At 33.4% G+C, this 17,303-nt stretch overlaps 1 protein-coding gene across 2 annotated transcripts in view; it reads left to right on the forward strand.

The window, feature by feature from the left end:
* The window catches only part of LOC129911171 (homeobox protein araucan), a 148,676-nt gene extending 133,743 nt beyond the window's left edge, over nt 1-14,933 (forward strand). For both annotated transcript variants that reach the window (XM_055988878.1, XM_055988879.1), the window contains exons 5-7: nt 6,515-7,862; nt 7,959-8,121; nt 14,743-14,933. In XM_055988878.1, coding sequence (XP_055844853.1) covers nt 6,515-7,862; nt 7,959-7,995 — 1,385 coding nt within the window. In that variant the 3' untranslated portion in view covers nt 7,996-8,121; nt 14,743-14,933. The remainder of the gene's footprint in view (nt 1-6,514; nt 7,863-7,958; nt 8,122-14,742) is intronic.
* Nucleotides 14,934-17,303: the final 2,370 nt, after the last annotated feature.

Genomic DNA, 17,303 nt, shown 5'->3' on the forward strand with positions numbered 1-17,303 from the left:
CAATAGCCAAATGGTATGGCAAACGGCTGACTCCCTCTTGTCCTCTCTCACTCATATAGCCTCCGCTACCGCGCATTGCACAGACAAAAGAGCAATCCATGTACTATATCTTATTAACCCTCGAGCCACCATAAAACACTTTGCATAATACCCACGTATACCGAGCTGACATAATAATAGAAACACATTACCAAAGCAGCCAGAAGCAGTAGTATAAGGACGTTGCTGACGACGACACAAGGACGACGAATAGACCTTCGCTGAACTCTAAAGACCACGGAATGAATGAAAAACCGCGTCAACTTCTGCCGCTGCCGCGCCTTCATACTGATGCCTAAAAAACACAAACCTTACCCTCAATCTGGAATCAGCAGAACAAAAAGCCTTCGTCAACCCCTTTTGTCGTCGCGCATTACTGCTGCTTTATTATCATGAAGGTTATTTTAAATATGACTTTAACTCGATATCACTTTAAAGTGCGTTAATGTTAACTATGGGCATGAAAGATAGTCTCTATCCGATGTTGTGTTTGCCAACAAAAACAAAAACAACTATCAATAGGTATAGCTTAAACCTACCCTTGTGCCTTTAATTAATAGTCATCCCAAAGTCATACAGATTCCCTAGGCCTGGGTTTCAACGGCGGCAGCAGCGAGAGTTAACCCCTTTTGCTGTTGCGCCAAATTAAGTTCAACCTCAATTGAGGGGTTAATCTATCACCAAAAATTTTAGACCGTATCATAGCGCATCTTCATTTTGAATTAGCCCCTTTCTGCTTTTTCTATTCGAACGAGCTAAGTGAGCAAAGGGAGAAAAATTCACTACCTATTCCCTGAAAAACAATTCGAATTCCATTCCTGTCCCGCATCATTGTTTGGCATCAACACCAACTAAACCAACTATAAAACCAAACCAATCCCTATCAACCTCCCACGCCCGCCGCCGCCGCCCGATCTAAACCGACTTCGACTTTGACTCGCATATAAAATAATAAAGAGCTTCATTGTCATCTATTATCGTGCCGAGGATGCTGATATTGATACTGATGCCTGGCACGACAGAGTGTGTGTGTGTGTGTGTGGAATGTATTTTTCATAATACCACCCAAGGGGGTTTATAACCCGGGGTGAAGCATATGCGGCGCGTTCAAGTGACGATAGTATAGTTGACTTTGACGCTCAAGAGAGGGTTGCACGCTTCAACGCCTTGTAGAAGAGGGCTGTTCTATGATGACGATGAAGGGTAAATCTTGCATTTTAAGAGACTATATGGTTTAAAGGGTGTTTCAGATTCAACTGGCGAGTGTTTTTAATTTAAAGTTTTAAGAAAGGGCTACTTTGTTGATCATGAAAAATGCCAACATTATCAAACCCTTTTGTTATTTCTATCAGTTCTTCCACTTTCTAGGAAAGTCCTATGCTATTTTCGTGAAGTCTGAATTCTAAAGCAACTGAGTATTGATGACCAAAATAAACGTGTAACTAGGCTCAATCGTTTTGTGTTAGATCCTAGTATTGGTTGGTATTTACCACACGTTCCATAAGAGAGTATCAATCACTTTTGAAGCACTGATATCGTAGTGCCTAAATGCCCAAGTTAACTTGGTAACTCCGGTTTATATTCTATATTCAGTAGTTAAAGTTAACCAGTTTACAAGCAACTACATTTGATTTAGCGACGAAGTTTTCTTATGAGCGTTTTCTAAGACCATTTGGTGTCTTCAGGTCTTCTATCCCACCGTTTTAAAGAAATTTCAGCTTTTCCATGTATAGACGTTTAAGATGTAAGATGAAAGAATTGGCCCAAAATTCACTTCTGGCAAACCTTTTGTTTCTCCATCGACAATTGAATAATAAAACAATTTCCAACTTAAAAAAAGACACCCTGTGAACTGTTTTTTTTTTTTTCAATTCCAATGAAGACGAACGCACAATGTTTTTTTAATGCACTCACCCAAAAATATAAACACCAAATCTTTAAATCTAAGTCGATACAAGTGGCATTCTCACTTTGTCGTTATCCTTAATATGAAAGCGAGAGTCCTTTTTTGACTGACTGAGGGTTATTATATTTTATTTCGGCACACGAACCTTTTAACTAATCCACACACAGCTTTTTATATATCGATATGTTTTCCAAAGTTGAAGGCAGTTAGCAGGTGGAATGGGATTGTATAGCACCTCGGATCTACTGTTTATATACGCGTTGACTTATTGTATAGTAATGGATGAATGGATAGATGGATGGATGGATTGGATGGATGGATGGAATATGGTTGAGAAACGAGAAACAATGAATGAGCGGTCTTAAACATTATATTATATGAAACACAATGAAGAAATATCATCACACAGAGAGAAAATTTCCCCAATTTAAGTGCTTCGTAATTGATGTTATAAAATATTTATGACAGCCTTAGTGTGGTGCCATGTGGCAGGAAGAAGAAGCTCTGCAAAAAAATTTTGACAGGCAAATTGATGGAAAGTTCTCTCATGGAAATTATTAACGCCACAGACATTTTTTTTTGTTTTGTTTTGTTTCGTTTTTGTAATATTTTTAGGTTGAAGATGTTATGGAAGGGGTCGGGGAGAGGAGGGTGAGATACCTATAGGTATCTCCCGCTGATGGGTTAGTCAGATTTATTTTTAGAACTGAACAAATTGGTCCTTTTACAAAAAGTTTCTGCTTCAGAGTCTCATATACTCAGTTTTATATAAATGCGGTCAATTCAAAATCTGCAGTTCAATCAAGTGTTAACTTTAAAAATATATCAAATTCATAGCCCGAAGCATTTTATTTAAAAACCTGTTAAATACTTAAGTCCAGTCATATCAAACGAAGGTTAACTTCAAGACAACTAACTGCCAATTACGAATTTGTTAACTGATTGCTGATTTGCTGGTTTTTTTTTTTAAAGATATTAATTTACTTGCTGTAATCAAACAAACTGCATTTTCAAATATCTCATGGCATCCGAAGCTCCAAGTCTATTTTAACTTCTTTTGATAACTGTTTTCTACTTGTGTTATTTGTTTTAATTGAATTTGAAGATTGGAATTTTCCATCTAAAAAATTGTTTTTTTACAAGTCATATAACTCTCGACGAAACCTTTATCTGAAAACATATATCTTTTCCGCTTTGTCGTTTTTTAAATTCCATTAGAATAGGTGTAATTTATTACTTTCCCATAGGTAGATTATGATACAAATCTTCAAGGCTTATACTTTAGTAGTTTCTTTAAGCCAACTTTATCACTAACTCAATTATTTTTACCATAAGTAGTTGAACACCAACTTCAAAGATCGGGTTCTGGACAGACGTCGAACACATTACCTATCTTATTTTAAGTATTTGCTTCCTTTTTAATACCATTATGTAACTGAAGGTTTTCTAATATCTAGAATGAGGATTGTCTTTATTTCTTTCGTGCCCCATAGAATGACGTAGAGAATTAACTGGCACTGCGTATTAGTTTCTTCAAGCCAAATTAATACCTAGCTTCCTTATATTTTATTTGAACAAATTTCGTTGAAGATATGCTTCACCCTAATCACTCAATTGGACATTCCTAAGATTTTCGTCAAACTATTTGACGAAGATCACATCTCTTCAACCAGATCATGTCATCGAAGATCAATTCTTCCATATTTCCATTTGAAGAATTTACCGGTTTAACTTACTGGCATTGCATAACTTTTTCTTCCAGCCAACTCTATCTCTAAATTAACGCTTCCAAAGTCTTTGAGGATCACCCTTAAAGCAGTTCACAAGATCAAGCCTTCTTTGGGTTCTGTTTCTCTCTCTGGGCTTTCGTTTAAGAATTTACTGCCATTAACTTTGAACCTGTTAATTTTTCTTTCAAGCAGCTCAATCTGTACACTGAACCAAATCCTTACGTAAATACAACGAAAAAATTCGTTGAGCCAACGAAAATTTAATTAATTTTCAGCCGATGAAAAATTTAATTGGCTCAACGAAATGGCTTTCATACGTTAATGAAGAACTTCATCAACTAACGAAAACTGTCGTATTTTAATGAAATTTTTCATAAACATTTTTGATCGCGAATTAATGAATTTTTACATCACTTTACGAAACTTTTTCATTGATTAACGTAAAATTTAATTAACCACGGTGATATTTTTCGTTAGTCAATGTATTTTTTGATTAATTTATGAAAGAACTTTCGTTAGCTAACGAATTTTTTCGTAAATTTAATGAAAATTTTAATTAAATTACGAAAAAAATATTCGTTAGCTAACGAAACTTTTCGTTGTATTATTTTTTTTTTTAGTAGATTATTGTTAAATATTTATTGGACTTATTAAAATATTATTAATTTAATACAGTCCAAACAAAAAAATGGCGTTTCGACCCGGTGGAGCTCACTTGGACTCATCAGTTGACTTATCCGTGAGACACCTTGTCAATACGCAAATATTTTTTATATTCAGCTCATCTTACATAGATTTTTAAACAAAAACCTAATGTGAACTATATCCAGCAAGATTCAATTTTTAACCATTAAAACAGAAATGCACCCAAGTCAAATTTTTTTTTTTTTTTTATTTTGTAAGGCAACGATTTTTTTTCGTTAACTGATGTATTTTTTCATAAGCCAATATAATATTTCATTAGTATATGAAGAATTTTCATAAGCTTATGAAGATTTTCGTTAGTTAATGTTGAATTTCATAAGTTAATGAATTTTTTCGTTACTTAATTCAAACTTTGATTAAGTAAGGAAAAAAATCGTATTTTTGTTCTTTAAAATGAGTATGAAATTTTTCGTTAATTGATGAATCTTTTCATTGAATTGGATTTTTTGGCACTAAAAAGGGAGAAAAAGTGTATGAAACGTTTTCATTACCTAATTGATGAATGTTTTCATATTACGAAAAATTACATATTTTCGTTGAGCCAACGAATGTTTCGTTGGGCCAACGAAAATGTAGTGTATGATACTATTTTCGTAATTTTACGAAATTTATTATTTTCAGTGTAGTTAAATGCCTAAATTTGTACATACGAAGATCTTCATCATGCTGCCGAAAATAAAGTGTTCCTAAGGTTTTCAAAGGCTTTTTACTTCGTGTTGAAGATCTTGTTTCAGCCTGGAGAAACGCATATTGGATTCCCTGTATTCGTTTCAAATATCTTGATTAAAAAGTACCTTCTAAGCAACTGTTAATTAATACCCTTTTCCAACTTTTTCCTCTCTCCCCAAATACCATAACAAACATAACATCCTCCTCAAAAAGTGTTACGACCACAGGAATTAGTAAATTCTATTTACCATCTTTTTTAATTCCCTTAAGTCAGCAATCTCCTATCCTTTATCATGCATATGTGTGACAACCCACTCATATTTGAGATGATAAATGCCCAAAATAACCCCATACTGTTTTAAAATCCATACTGCTATTATAAATTGCGTACTCCAACGTAACAACCCCGATATATGTGTTCATCATCTTTATCCTCATATCCTCATCTTCATCACCATAAAAATCATCATCATCATCGTCATCTTCATTTCATTCAATATAACCCCTCTCGCAGTGTGTTTTATTTTTCTTTTGCCAAACTTTTCAACCATTTATTTGTTTGCATGGGTTATCATGACGATTGCTCTATTATGACTTTTGATTATGTGCGATCGTTTCACAGTCTCGTGCCTTTCAATTGTAAATAAAGCCACACACACTCACTCATTCGAACATTGTGCTTTGTAGAAAAGTTTATATTCATCCCTTTTTATAAGAACAACAACCCCGAAATTGAGTCATACGCTGGGTGGCGTTGCCGGAAGGAAAAGCAATGTCAAAGAGAAGCCTTTGGCTCTAATGCACAATACCTACCTATACCTTATACCTATGTCTTTATACGTACACCTTACTTATACTTACACTCGAAACTTCCTCCCGCATTGTTATGGAAATTTTAATAAGATTTCGCCTCCCTCATATTTCAGGGATACAAAAAGGTATACCTTCTAGGCCTATAGATAGAGAGCTTGCCAACATTTTCTCACGTAGATCTTTCATTATTCTGGGGATTTGCATGAAAGTTGGTGTATATAGAAGCAATCCGAGTGGTGTGTGCTGGTGTATCCTTAGAATATCTTACAGAACCTTACTGGCTCACCTCGATTTCATTTTCATATGAATTCCGTAAAGGGTGTCTCTGTGGGGGAAATTTGTCAAGCTGTCATTAGGTATCTGACCAAGGTATCTGGTGCGTGTACACGACGTAGGAATTTTCCTTTCAACTCGCAAAAGAGGAAATCTCAACAAAGGTTTGGGATTTAGAATTCCATTGTAAAGTGTGTGTTCAACACCTTGGCCTGCCTCTGCTTTTCTAGGGTCGATGTGAAAAAGGGTGAATGGGGGGGGGGGGGGATGAGAAAGAGTTATTAGTTAGTAGAATTTTGTGGGATTGCTGGTTGAATGAACACTCTCTGATCTGAACACGAACAACATACATAGACACTTAGACTTGGTTCTCTTTTAGATTCAATGCACCATGTGAAGTCTGAGCATGAAAAGGACGACGATGATGACGACCTAACCGATGATGATAGAAAGCCCGAGAATCTTGGAATAGTCGGAGGACATGTTGGTCATCATATGAATGCCCATCATCACCACCATCCGGCGTATCAGCACCATCATGCCATGTTAGGTGGTTACCCTGGCATCAAAGACGAAATGAGTGGGCCAAAAAACCAGATAAGCAGCGACTGTGGGGTCCCGATTCCAGCAACCAAGCCCAAAATTTGGAGTCTGGCAGACACAGCCGCTTGCAAAACACCACCACCTTCGGCGTTTCTGGGACACCAACTGCACCATCACCAGCAGCTGCAACAGCAACAGCAGCAGCAGCAGCAACAACATCAGCAGCATCACCAGCAGCAGCAGCAACACCTTCAGCAGCAGCAGCAGCATCAAATGCAACAGGCTTGGATGGAAAACTATCAGCAGCAGCAACAGCAGCATCAATCTCAACATCACCATTTGCACAACACCACCGCCCAGCAACAGGCGGAGCATGCTCAGCAGCTCAATACCAATCCGAGTGGTGGAAACGGTACGCGAATGATAAATATGCAAGCTCCTATGAACAATATGGCAGCTGGTATGACCCAGCAGCAGCAACAACAACAGATGCAACATCAGCAGCAGGGCACACAGTTGCAGCAACAGCAGCAGCAACAACAACAGCAACACCATCAAATGAATCCGATGAACAATTTCGGAAGTTCGCCTTATACTCGGGGGTACGGGGGGTTTCTAGGGGCTACGGCGGGTGTCCACCAGGGGGCCTACCCTACGAACAATATGACAAATACGCATCTTCAAAGTACGCCTACCACCCCTACTACAGCGGCTATACCGGGGAATACGAGCGCAAATCCTACGCAGCTCCAACAGCAGCAGCACCAGCAATTATCCCCACAGCAACACCACCAACAGCAGCAGCAATCGAACCAGATGGGGTTTCCCGATGTCCAAACCGATACACCGCCCCAAACTCCACCGAATATGAAACTGCCGAGCGTGGCGGGGAGCCTTCTTACCGGTTCAACAACCCCTATGACAGGTACCTGCTACAATAATTCAGCAGTAAACGGCCTTGGTGCCACAAACAATTCTTCAAACAGCAACAACAGCTACATCGGTGATTCCTCACCGAGCAGCAACAGTAGCAGTAGCAATAGCAGCTACGTTGGTAGCTTTACCCGCCTGCAGGACCATTCACCTGGCAAGGACTATACCCAACAAATGATGGACAGTCCCCATAACCATCATCATAGTCATCAGGACAGTGTAGCGGCAGCTTTTAAGCCGTTTTTCAAGAGGTGACAAATCAACTTATAAGTTGTTATTTTTGGTTCATAGCCAAATTACTTAAAAAAAATCAGTTCTAATCAACTTCCTTTCCATTCCATGTGCAGTCAACAAATCTCGACAGGATTTGTGTCACCGGTTTAGGCAGCGTCATCGTCATCGTTTTCATCGCCCAGCAATCAGCAACAGTCGGGGCTCCTCCATCTTCTAGAACTTTTTTAAGCGCGCAGCAATATCAAATGAAATGAACTCCTCTCGACGCGCTTCAAGGTGAGTTGATGATGTTAATTTGCATGAAAACTCCCCATCATCCTTTTTTCCAAAACAAAAAACAAAAGGTCCTTTCTAGTTTTTTTTTCTTATACTTTCTTCCTTCTTTGATTTCGTTCTTTTTCTTAAAATGTATATTGTATAATTTCTTCTTCTTCTTCTCCCATCTTAAGGAGAGATCCTTTTCAATTAAGTTCATCCACAGAATTACTCACTTCATTAACCTTCTGACTTGAGATGGGTCTATTCCGCTCTTAAATCCAACAACCGACCACCGCTACTGCTAGTTTCGTGTCTTTTTCTTCTTTGACTTCTAGGGCGACCGACCCTTGAAGGAAAACACAACAACCATCCACCCTCCTTGGTCGTAAGGACGAAGTCATCTAGAAAATTGAATGAAATAATTAAATCTCAATCAGAATCCATTAGGATTAACCATGGGGAACCCTCCTTTTCTCTGGATTTCCGTTAGATATTCAAAAAAGAACAAAATTTAAGGTAAAGGGGATGAAAACCGCGCTCGCATTAGAAAAAAGGAAGGGTTGCAAGTTTCACAACCCTTCACAACAATGCAGTCTAGTTTTTGTCTATGCATATTTTCATTAGATTCATTACCCAAATATTTGCCAAACTCTTGGCTCTCAACTCCCAAAAGACACTGCACACAATCCCTTTGAATATTTTGAGAGTTTAGCAAAAGGCTTCTTGTTGTTTTGCTCTCTTTCACTCTCTCTCTAACTCTATCTAATAAATTAAATCGTTTCGATCTGATTAGACGATGAATGCCAAACACAGAACAAAGTAGCTGACATTGGAGGATTGAATGGAGCGATAAGTATCTATGAACGTCGTAGTCGGTCTTCGCCGTCGACGAACGACCACATTCTCGATGACGATGTTGATGATGATGATTCGTTTCCCAAAGTAAATCACGGGAAATCAGCAATAGCAACAGCCTCATCCTCCTTTGTTGGCCATGTTGTCGTTCGGAGAGAGAGGCTCAATTAATTAACAAAAACTACCGCGCGGTATCGATAATTTAGGACATCCTGGCATTGTGTGGTGGTGGTAGTATGGATGGTGTTTTCCAGGGACGAAATTGGCCAAGATGTTTAAGGCCATTTCAAATTTTTTTTATATCAAGCAACAACAAGAAAAAGTCATTTAGTTTTGAATCATTGTTTCCACTTTTTCCTATTAACTTAACATACAATTTCGAAAAGACTTCTTTATCGAAGCTAAAACTTCTTCAGAGAATAAATGACTATGTTTTTGAAATTCTTTCTATAAGAAAAGTTTGTACACATTCTATTTTTGAATGCAAATTAGAAAATTTAAATTAATGTTATAATGAAGTGTTAATGGAGTAATGAGAAGCTTCTGTAATTCTTCTAAAAGAGCTAGTTCTTCTTATGTCCATGTCATATCAATTAAACGCAGTAAACAATCTCAATAATCAAGTGGAGATAATATAGAAACTCAAACTTAAATATACCTCGCCGTCTTATTTATTGAAAATTGTAAGACGCTGACGCTGAGAAAACAACTTGTATAAGACACCAAATTTTAAATTTTATGGTATTCCGCATTTGTATACGTATCAATTGTTATCTTTTCTTATTTCAATAAATCAAAACCAAACCTTATAGCTGCTTACAAAAGCTCCCGAAAAAAACATGATAAAAACCCTGTCGGTTTTGGATTTATATCAGCTTGTATGAGTTAACTGATTGGAAACTTAATAGAAGTTTACACTTCCATAAAGCCTCTATTTAAATTTTTGTTTTAATAGAAATCTACTTTCTTATTAGGCCTCCATAATTTTTATCCAAATACCCATAATTCGAACTCTTATATTATTGTAAAATGAAACGTTTTCGATGTTTAATGACAATACCTTCTGTAAGATAACTGATTGGAAACATTATAGAATTTCTTCTTAAAACCCTTTTTTATTTGGTAGTCCTCCTGAAATAAGAAGTTAGCGAAATTCAATGCTCTTATAGAAGAGTTGTTTTTGCGAAAAGCCTTACAAAAACCTTATAGAAACAACATATCAGAAATCAAATATTTTTAAAACTTAATTCTAACACAAATGCGGCTCTGACATTTAAGTTTAAAGTTTTTTACCGGATATCTGTTATCTTTGAGGACATCTTCTCAATCGGTGTTTGTTTCTTTTTTTTCTCTTCTTCTTTGGACTCATTGATTGACTTTTGCGTAAAAAAAAAACAATCTTTTTTTGATTCACCACGAAAGAATGCCGCACATACCTTATCACCGTGAAATGGGAACTCATCAATCAGATACTTTACCAGGCACTTTAGGTGAACTCCAGACAGAGAGGAATCGAACCTTTAGATATATATGTATGCCACTAACGCCTACGTTTGCAAATATTTGGACATTCAGAAATAAATTTCGTCGACCTTTTTTCATTTTTGTCAAATTTTATTTTAAAGGTAGAAGCTGAGCGAAGATATTCATGAATGGGGCGTTCAAAAATGATTCCAATAAAAATGTGTGTGTAATTCGAGATGAAGCTTAACTCGAACTCTGTATATAAAAATATACATATACAAATGTATAAATGGATATTATACCTGTTTTGCGAAAATGTCCGAAGACTCGTTTGTATTGCAATGGCCAAGACATTAATTTGCCAACATATTGCATTTAAGATTTTTTTTCGCATTATGTGTGCCCCTCTACTCTGCGAGCACGCAATCAAAGTCAAACGTCATCTGCATATCGTCCGTGCTAACCGTCCAATGCGATTTCATTGGTCCGCGCAGTGATTGCAGTAATCTTGCGAGAGGATACAAAAGTCTACGTTATACCTTTATATGTAAATATATGTGCGCATGTAAAGATACACACGTGCAACCTGTTGTTATCTGTCGACAGTGATGGATGAAGACCAGATTGGATTTCATTTCTTTTGGCCGCATGTTGCGGCGCACCTGAGTTGTATGTATACCAGCAGCTACCAACAGTAGGCAGAAACGAGAGGCTCTCTATAAGTTTCAACCAGTTTCTTTTCAAAACCCCACACTATTTTCTTCAAACACACATACACACACATATTTTGCAAAGTCCGCCAAAAAATATTGGTATGTTGCGCATCCGCTTTTGGATTTCAGTGAATGAATTGATTCTTGGCTATATGGCTGAATGAGTCTAGAATCTTAATGCGCATCTCTCTCCCGATATGTGGTACTGGCTGGCTGGCTGGCTCGCTGGATCGCTGCAGCCACGTTCGTGCAACATCAATGTGTATAGTGTTTTGCCACCAAGGTGGCTAATTAATTAATTTCATTTGCCAATTCGCATTGCAATGTTAACAAAATCCAAAGATCGAATTGAGAGACAGTTTTTTGAAATGTTTTTTGTAATTTTTGTTTTGTTTGTGTTTTCAAAGAAATTACACAAACAAAAATAACATCGCGTTTTAAAAGATTCAAAGAATTTGTAGTTGGTACAAAGTGGTAGACCAAACACAGTCCACAATTGGAACGCACGTAGTATTGCGGCTGGTTGATATGAATGTGGTTCTCAAGTCTAAGACAATTTTGTGTGAAAATATTTTGTATATATTGTTAATATGATATTTTGAAAACGGCTTGATGCACATTCTTTTCACCTAAGCTTGTTTGATAATTTCTTCTCCTTGATTAGTTTAGGAAATAAATTTCTTTAAGAGGACAAATTTTCTTTTACATTATTTTTACATGGGCTTAAATAGCTAAATATATATTTGCAAAATATATATTTGCAAAATTTCGTAGCCCGATTTTTTCGCTCGTAACAGCAAACAGCTTATATCGTTCCTAAATAAATACAAAGAGGAGCAAGTTTGGTTTGAAAAATTCTTTAATCGTTTATGTATCTGCGAATAAGTACAAGAAGTTGCAAGATTGCGAAACGTGAATTGTTTACAATTTTAGAATAGGTACCTAACTTAACAGCTTAAATTTTATTCCTGAAATTTACATAAAGAATAAAGAGTTTTGTTAGAAAAACATTTGTTGGAAAAATTATAGCTATATAAAACTGTGATAACAGTAAATTGCGATATTGCGAAACACAATTTGTTACCATTAAGGTTAACAGCCGAAAATTCTTTTGAACACAAAAAGGAAAAACCGAAATTATATATATATTGTATATATTTTTAATCGCAGTATGTTGCGAAATTTCAAAAAATTATTTTGAACGAAGGTACAACTAAAATGTTAAACAAAAATAGTAAATAATTTTGTTAAAATTCTATCCCTTAAGTTCAAATAGTTCGTATATCTGTGAATGTAGTAAGTTGCTAAATTGCGAAACATTATTTGTTTTTATCTAAAAATACTGTAGATCCTCCATTGACTGAAACATATGTTCAGCACAAATATTTGCGAAACATGATTTGTTTGCGCTTTTAAAACTTCTTTAAATTTAAACTACTGAAGCTGGTCCATTATTTATGATGATGATGATTAATTACTGGGCTTCAATAAAGTTAGTTACTTATTGCTAGCGCGAATATTTGCAAAATTGCGAAAATGATTTGTTTGCACCTGCAGTAGAGGTTCGAGTGATGGTTCTGTAAAAAACGAGAAGCTTCGTTGATTTACTAATAATCCAGTCAAATAAGGGTTCAACCTTGGAATGAATTCTAATAGAAATTATGCACTAAAAAACATTCCGGTAAATTCTTGGAATTACTGCTAAAAGGCTAATTTTTTGTAAATCTGCACCTAATTTAGTTTAACCTGAAAAATTAGGACTTGCGGACATGAGATTTTTTTAGATTTTTGACATAAGTTATAGAATATCCAAGATAGAAACAAAAAAATTAGCCTATTAGCACTAATTCCAAGAATGAACCAGGATGTTTTTTAGCGCATATCCCAAAATTTCCCCTTTTATCAAAAAATACCATTTTTTCATAGATATGAATGTTTTTTTTCATTGCATTGTTTTGATTCTTAATGATAATGGATGTGAAAACCTTCATGCAAAATCTGGTTCCTCTACCATAACTATAAAAGGTTTATCGGTAGTAAGTTAGCAACTGTTGCAATAATATGGGTTGACAGATGAAAAAAAGGTATAACTTTTTTCAGAGACGTCAGATTGCCTTGATTTTAGATTTGTTATAATCAACATTAAAAAATACTTCATGTATCATATGTGCATATAATACCATTGTAGTTTATTGCTTATTTCGAAAATCTAAATTTCGCGGTTTGAGCCTTAAATCGCGACTTGCGATTTAAGGCTTTTCTAGACTTTTGAGGTATGTTATAGAATGTCAAACGAAGGTATTGAGCAAAAAATTTCTATTAGCATTCATTCCAAGGTTTACCCCTTTTTTCACCTTATTTGACTGTATTATTATATTATTGAATCGTCAACAATTTTTCTCTACATTGTAGGTACTCTACAGGTACTTAAGCTGCGAAAGGTTGGAGAAAAAAATCTAGAATTCCGTATAGAGGCTATTTTATCCACAGTATTTTAGGAATTGACATCATATCTTTTAGGGAGTTTCTTTCATCTTTTAGAGACTTATTTCACTTTAACATGTAGCTATTGATTTTGAAATTATGTATATTTCAATAGCTAGTAATCTAAGCCAAGACAATGTATTTTGCCCATGAAAACTTCTTTAAATTTCTGAATGATTTGCAAATTGGATATATTTTGCCACTTTAGGCAAAACATTTATGTGTGGAAATTGAAAACATTCCATTTGATTTTTTTTTTGTTTTTCTTACACAATCGACATGGATTTTAAAATCCAACACGCAATTACCTTGTGTTTTACTTACAAAGCTACCTAAAGGCAGTTGTTAACCCAAATTAACAACTTAGCACGTAATACTTAATGCCAATACCAAAACTCTATGGCTTTGTTTTGCTTTATCGATAGGTAATAATTTATTTGCTATGCGAAAAAGCCTATTATATAGTATAACTATAATGCCTTAAAGGAAATTTAATAAACAGGAAAAAATGTAATATAACTGTTGGCGCTTTAGATATGTAACTCAATTCGAGCATTTGCCAACATTTTTTTCCATATTTTTTTTATACATATTTCCGTTTGCTTGCTTGATGCATCAATATCATTGCCCATATAATACATAATATCCATTAGTTACGTTCCATTTCGTTCGTATTGATGATTGTTAAGATTTACAATTGTGTATTATTTCATTGAGCGTGACCGATTTTGTTTTTTTTTTTTGTTTAGGTACAACATTTCACAATACAATGTTGTGAAGAAAAAAATGATAAAAGTTTAATGCAGAAATTAACATTTAACAACATTTATTACTTTATTGTATATTTGCATAATTTTTTAAAAGTTTATTTCATTTAAATAAGTAGTTTTTGATTTATTTGTTCATCCTTTCCCACAATTCTTTTGCAAAAATAACTTCAATTCACTTAAAGCCTTTATAAAACAATTTTAAACCCTTATTTTTCTTAATCCCGCACTTCATTTGATGATTGATATAAAAAAGGACTTTAAGTATGTAAATATAACTAAAAAATTGTATAAATCCTTTTAAGGATACTTTTTCTTTGAAATTTATTCTAATGTATTTTCTTTTATTTTTTCAGATTACAATTATCATCAGCAACAAAGCTACTACCGCTACAACTAGCCACCATCCAGATATGTTAGCTAAATCAATTCCAGTGACATTAGTATACGATAGAAAAAAAAATATCCTGTCAGATGAAAATAAAAATATATTAAAATTTTCTTTTATCAAAGAGCTTTATACAACCGCAAAAAAAAAAAAAAACAACCACATGAAAAACAACAACAATATAAAAACAAAAAATAACACACACGTTTTATATGGGCAAAGTGCAACTAACACAATGATGAAGACTTATTGCAATATCAGAAAACGTGCATAGAATTTTATTTTAGTTTTTCTCCCTACCTTTTATTATATTATTATAAAAAAAAAATATAAAATAGCAGCTAAAGCAATTTGTTTACTTCACACACACATTTATTACTAAAAACAAAAAATTGATAATATTTATAAAAAAAAAAAATTTACTTAAAAAAAAATATAAGTATTTTTATTCTTCTTCTTTTCTTCTCTACCTGCGTAGTTTGTAAAAAAACAAAAAAAAATATTAATAATTAAAAGAAATTTAATAATATAAAGCTAATTAATAATAGTTATTATTAATAAATAGTCATTAAGATAAAGAGAATTAAAAAAAGAAAAATTTAAAAAGAAAATACAACAACAAGAAAAAACAAAATAAAACAAATTAAAAAAAAAACAACAATATCATTAATGTAATTTAAAATTTTAAGAAAAACAAAACAAACAAAAAATTAATGGAATTAATTAAATATAAAATAATTATGTAAAGCATTTGTAATCTGTGATAAACTTGAACATGTATTGTAAAATAAATAAGAAAACATTAAAAATTTTATTTGAACATTTATATTAAAATTTAAATTAAATTTAAAAAAAATAATATCAACACAAACATAGACAGTGAATTTTTTTTTAAACTATCAAACAAAACAAACAAAAATATATACAATATTCTTTTGCAATAATTTTGATTAAATTCGATTTTGCATCAAAAAAAAATATATTATAAAAGGATATAAAATTTTTCAATTGAACGTTTTTAACATATTGTTTATTAAGTAATTGAAACTGAAGTTTTTCAACTAAATTTATAAAAAAAATTATTTTATTTATTGAACATTTTCGTATACAAACAGTAATATTTATACAACTTTATGAATGAATCTTGGTATTTTAAGATTAGTTGGCAGTTTAACACTAAAAGAAATATTGTAAAAAGATACTTGAATTTCATATGGGTAAAATAATTTTGAATCCAGACACCAGATAAGTACAGCAAAATATCATCACTTGATTAAATCAAATTTGAAAATTTTAAAACTATTTATAGTTTCAAAAACAAAACAAAAATGTTTGCAGAAATTACTCAAAACCTTTTATTTTTACAAATCAATATTTATTTACTTTTCGATAAATAAGGTTAACCACTTCCTGTTTTATCAACATTAAAAATTTAGCTTCCTAAAACAGTTTTATATTAATGACAAATGAGTTTTAAATAGGCTGTAAGCTAGTTCTAGGTGCATTGTAATATCGTTCTTAAGTATGCAGTGGGTTTTAAATAAATTGAACAGTTTGTTTTTCACAGATTGTAAAATTCCTACTACACAATTTAGTGTGCTTGTTTTACCAAAATAACTCGGTATTAATCTGTTCTACAGAAAAAAAAAAAAAATAAGTCATGGAAGAATTGTATTATTTCACACTTTGTTTTTTTAAAACAAAACCTTTCATAATAGAACCGAGTTATTTGATAAAATGCATTTTTGCGCATCCTTAATTTAGAGTGTCGCTCAATGTTAAGGACTTTAAATTCCAGTTTTCCATCTTGAAGAGATACATTGAATTTTTCTTTTTTTATTCTAGTTTATCACTATTTTAAATCAAACACAATTAAAAAACAAATATCTATAAAACTTGTTTTGTTGATTTTAAGTACTCAGTAATCTATGTAAAACTGAGAACGCAATTTGTAGTCTTTACTTAAGTTGAGAAATATCTGTAGTTGTATTATTATAGCTGCACTGAACCAAATCCTTACGTAAATACAACGAAAAAATTCGTTGAGCCAACGAAAATTTAATTAATTTTCAGCCGATGAAAAATTTAATTGGCTCAACGAAATGGCTTTCATACGTTAATGAAGAACTTCATCAATTAACGAAAACTTTCGTATTTTAATGAAATTTTTCATAAAAATTTTTGATCGAGAATTAATGAATTTTTACATCACTTTACGAAATTTTTTCATCAATTAACGTAAAATTTAATTAAAACTTTCGTAAGCTAACGAAGTTTTTCGTAAATTTTATGAATATTTTAATTAAATTACGAAAAAATATTCGTTAGCTAACGAAACTTTTCGTTGTATTAATTATTTTTTTAGTAGATTATTTTTACATTCTTTTCGTAGAATTACGAAGTTTTTCGTTAACCTACGATTTTTTTCATTAATTTTTCTTTTTATAAACATTTTATTGGACCTGTTAAATCATTGATTTAATAGTCCAAACCAAAAATTGGCGTTTCGACAAGGTTGAGCTCACTTAA

This window comes from Episyrphus balteatus, chromosome 2, assembly GCF_945859705.1.
Source record: "Episyrphus balteatus chromosome 2, idEpiBalt1.1, whole genome shotgun sequence".
In the NCBI taxonomy this organism is placed as follows: Eukaryota; Metazoa; Arthropoda; class Insecta; order Diptera; family Syrphidae; genus Episyrphus; species Episyrphus balteatus.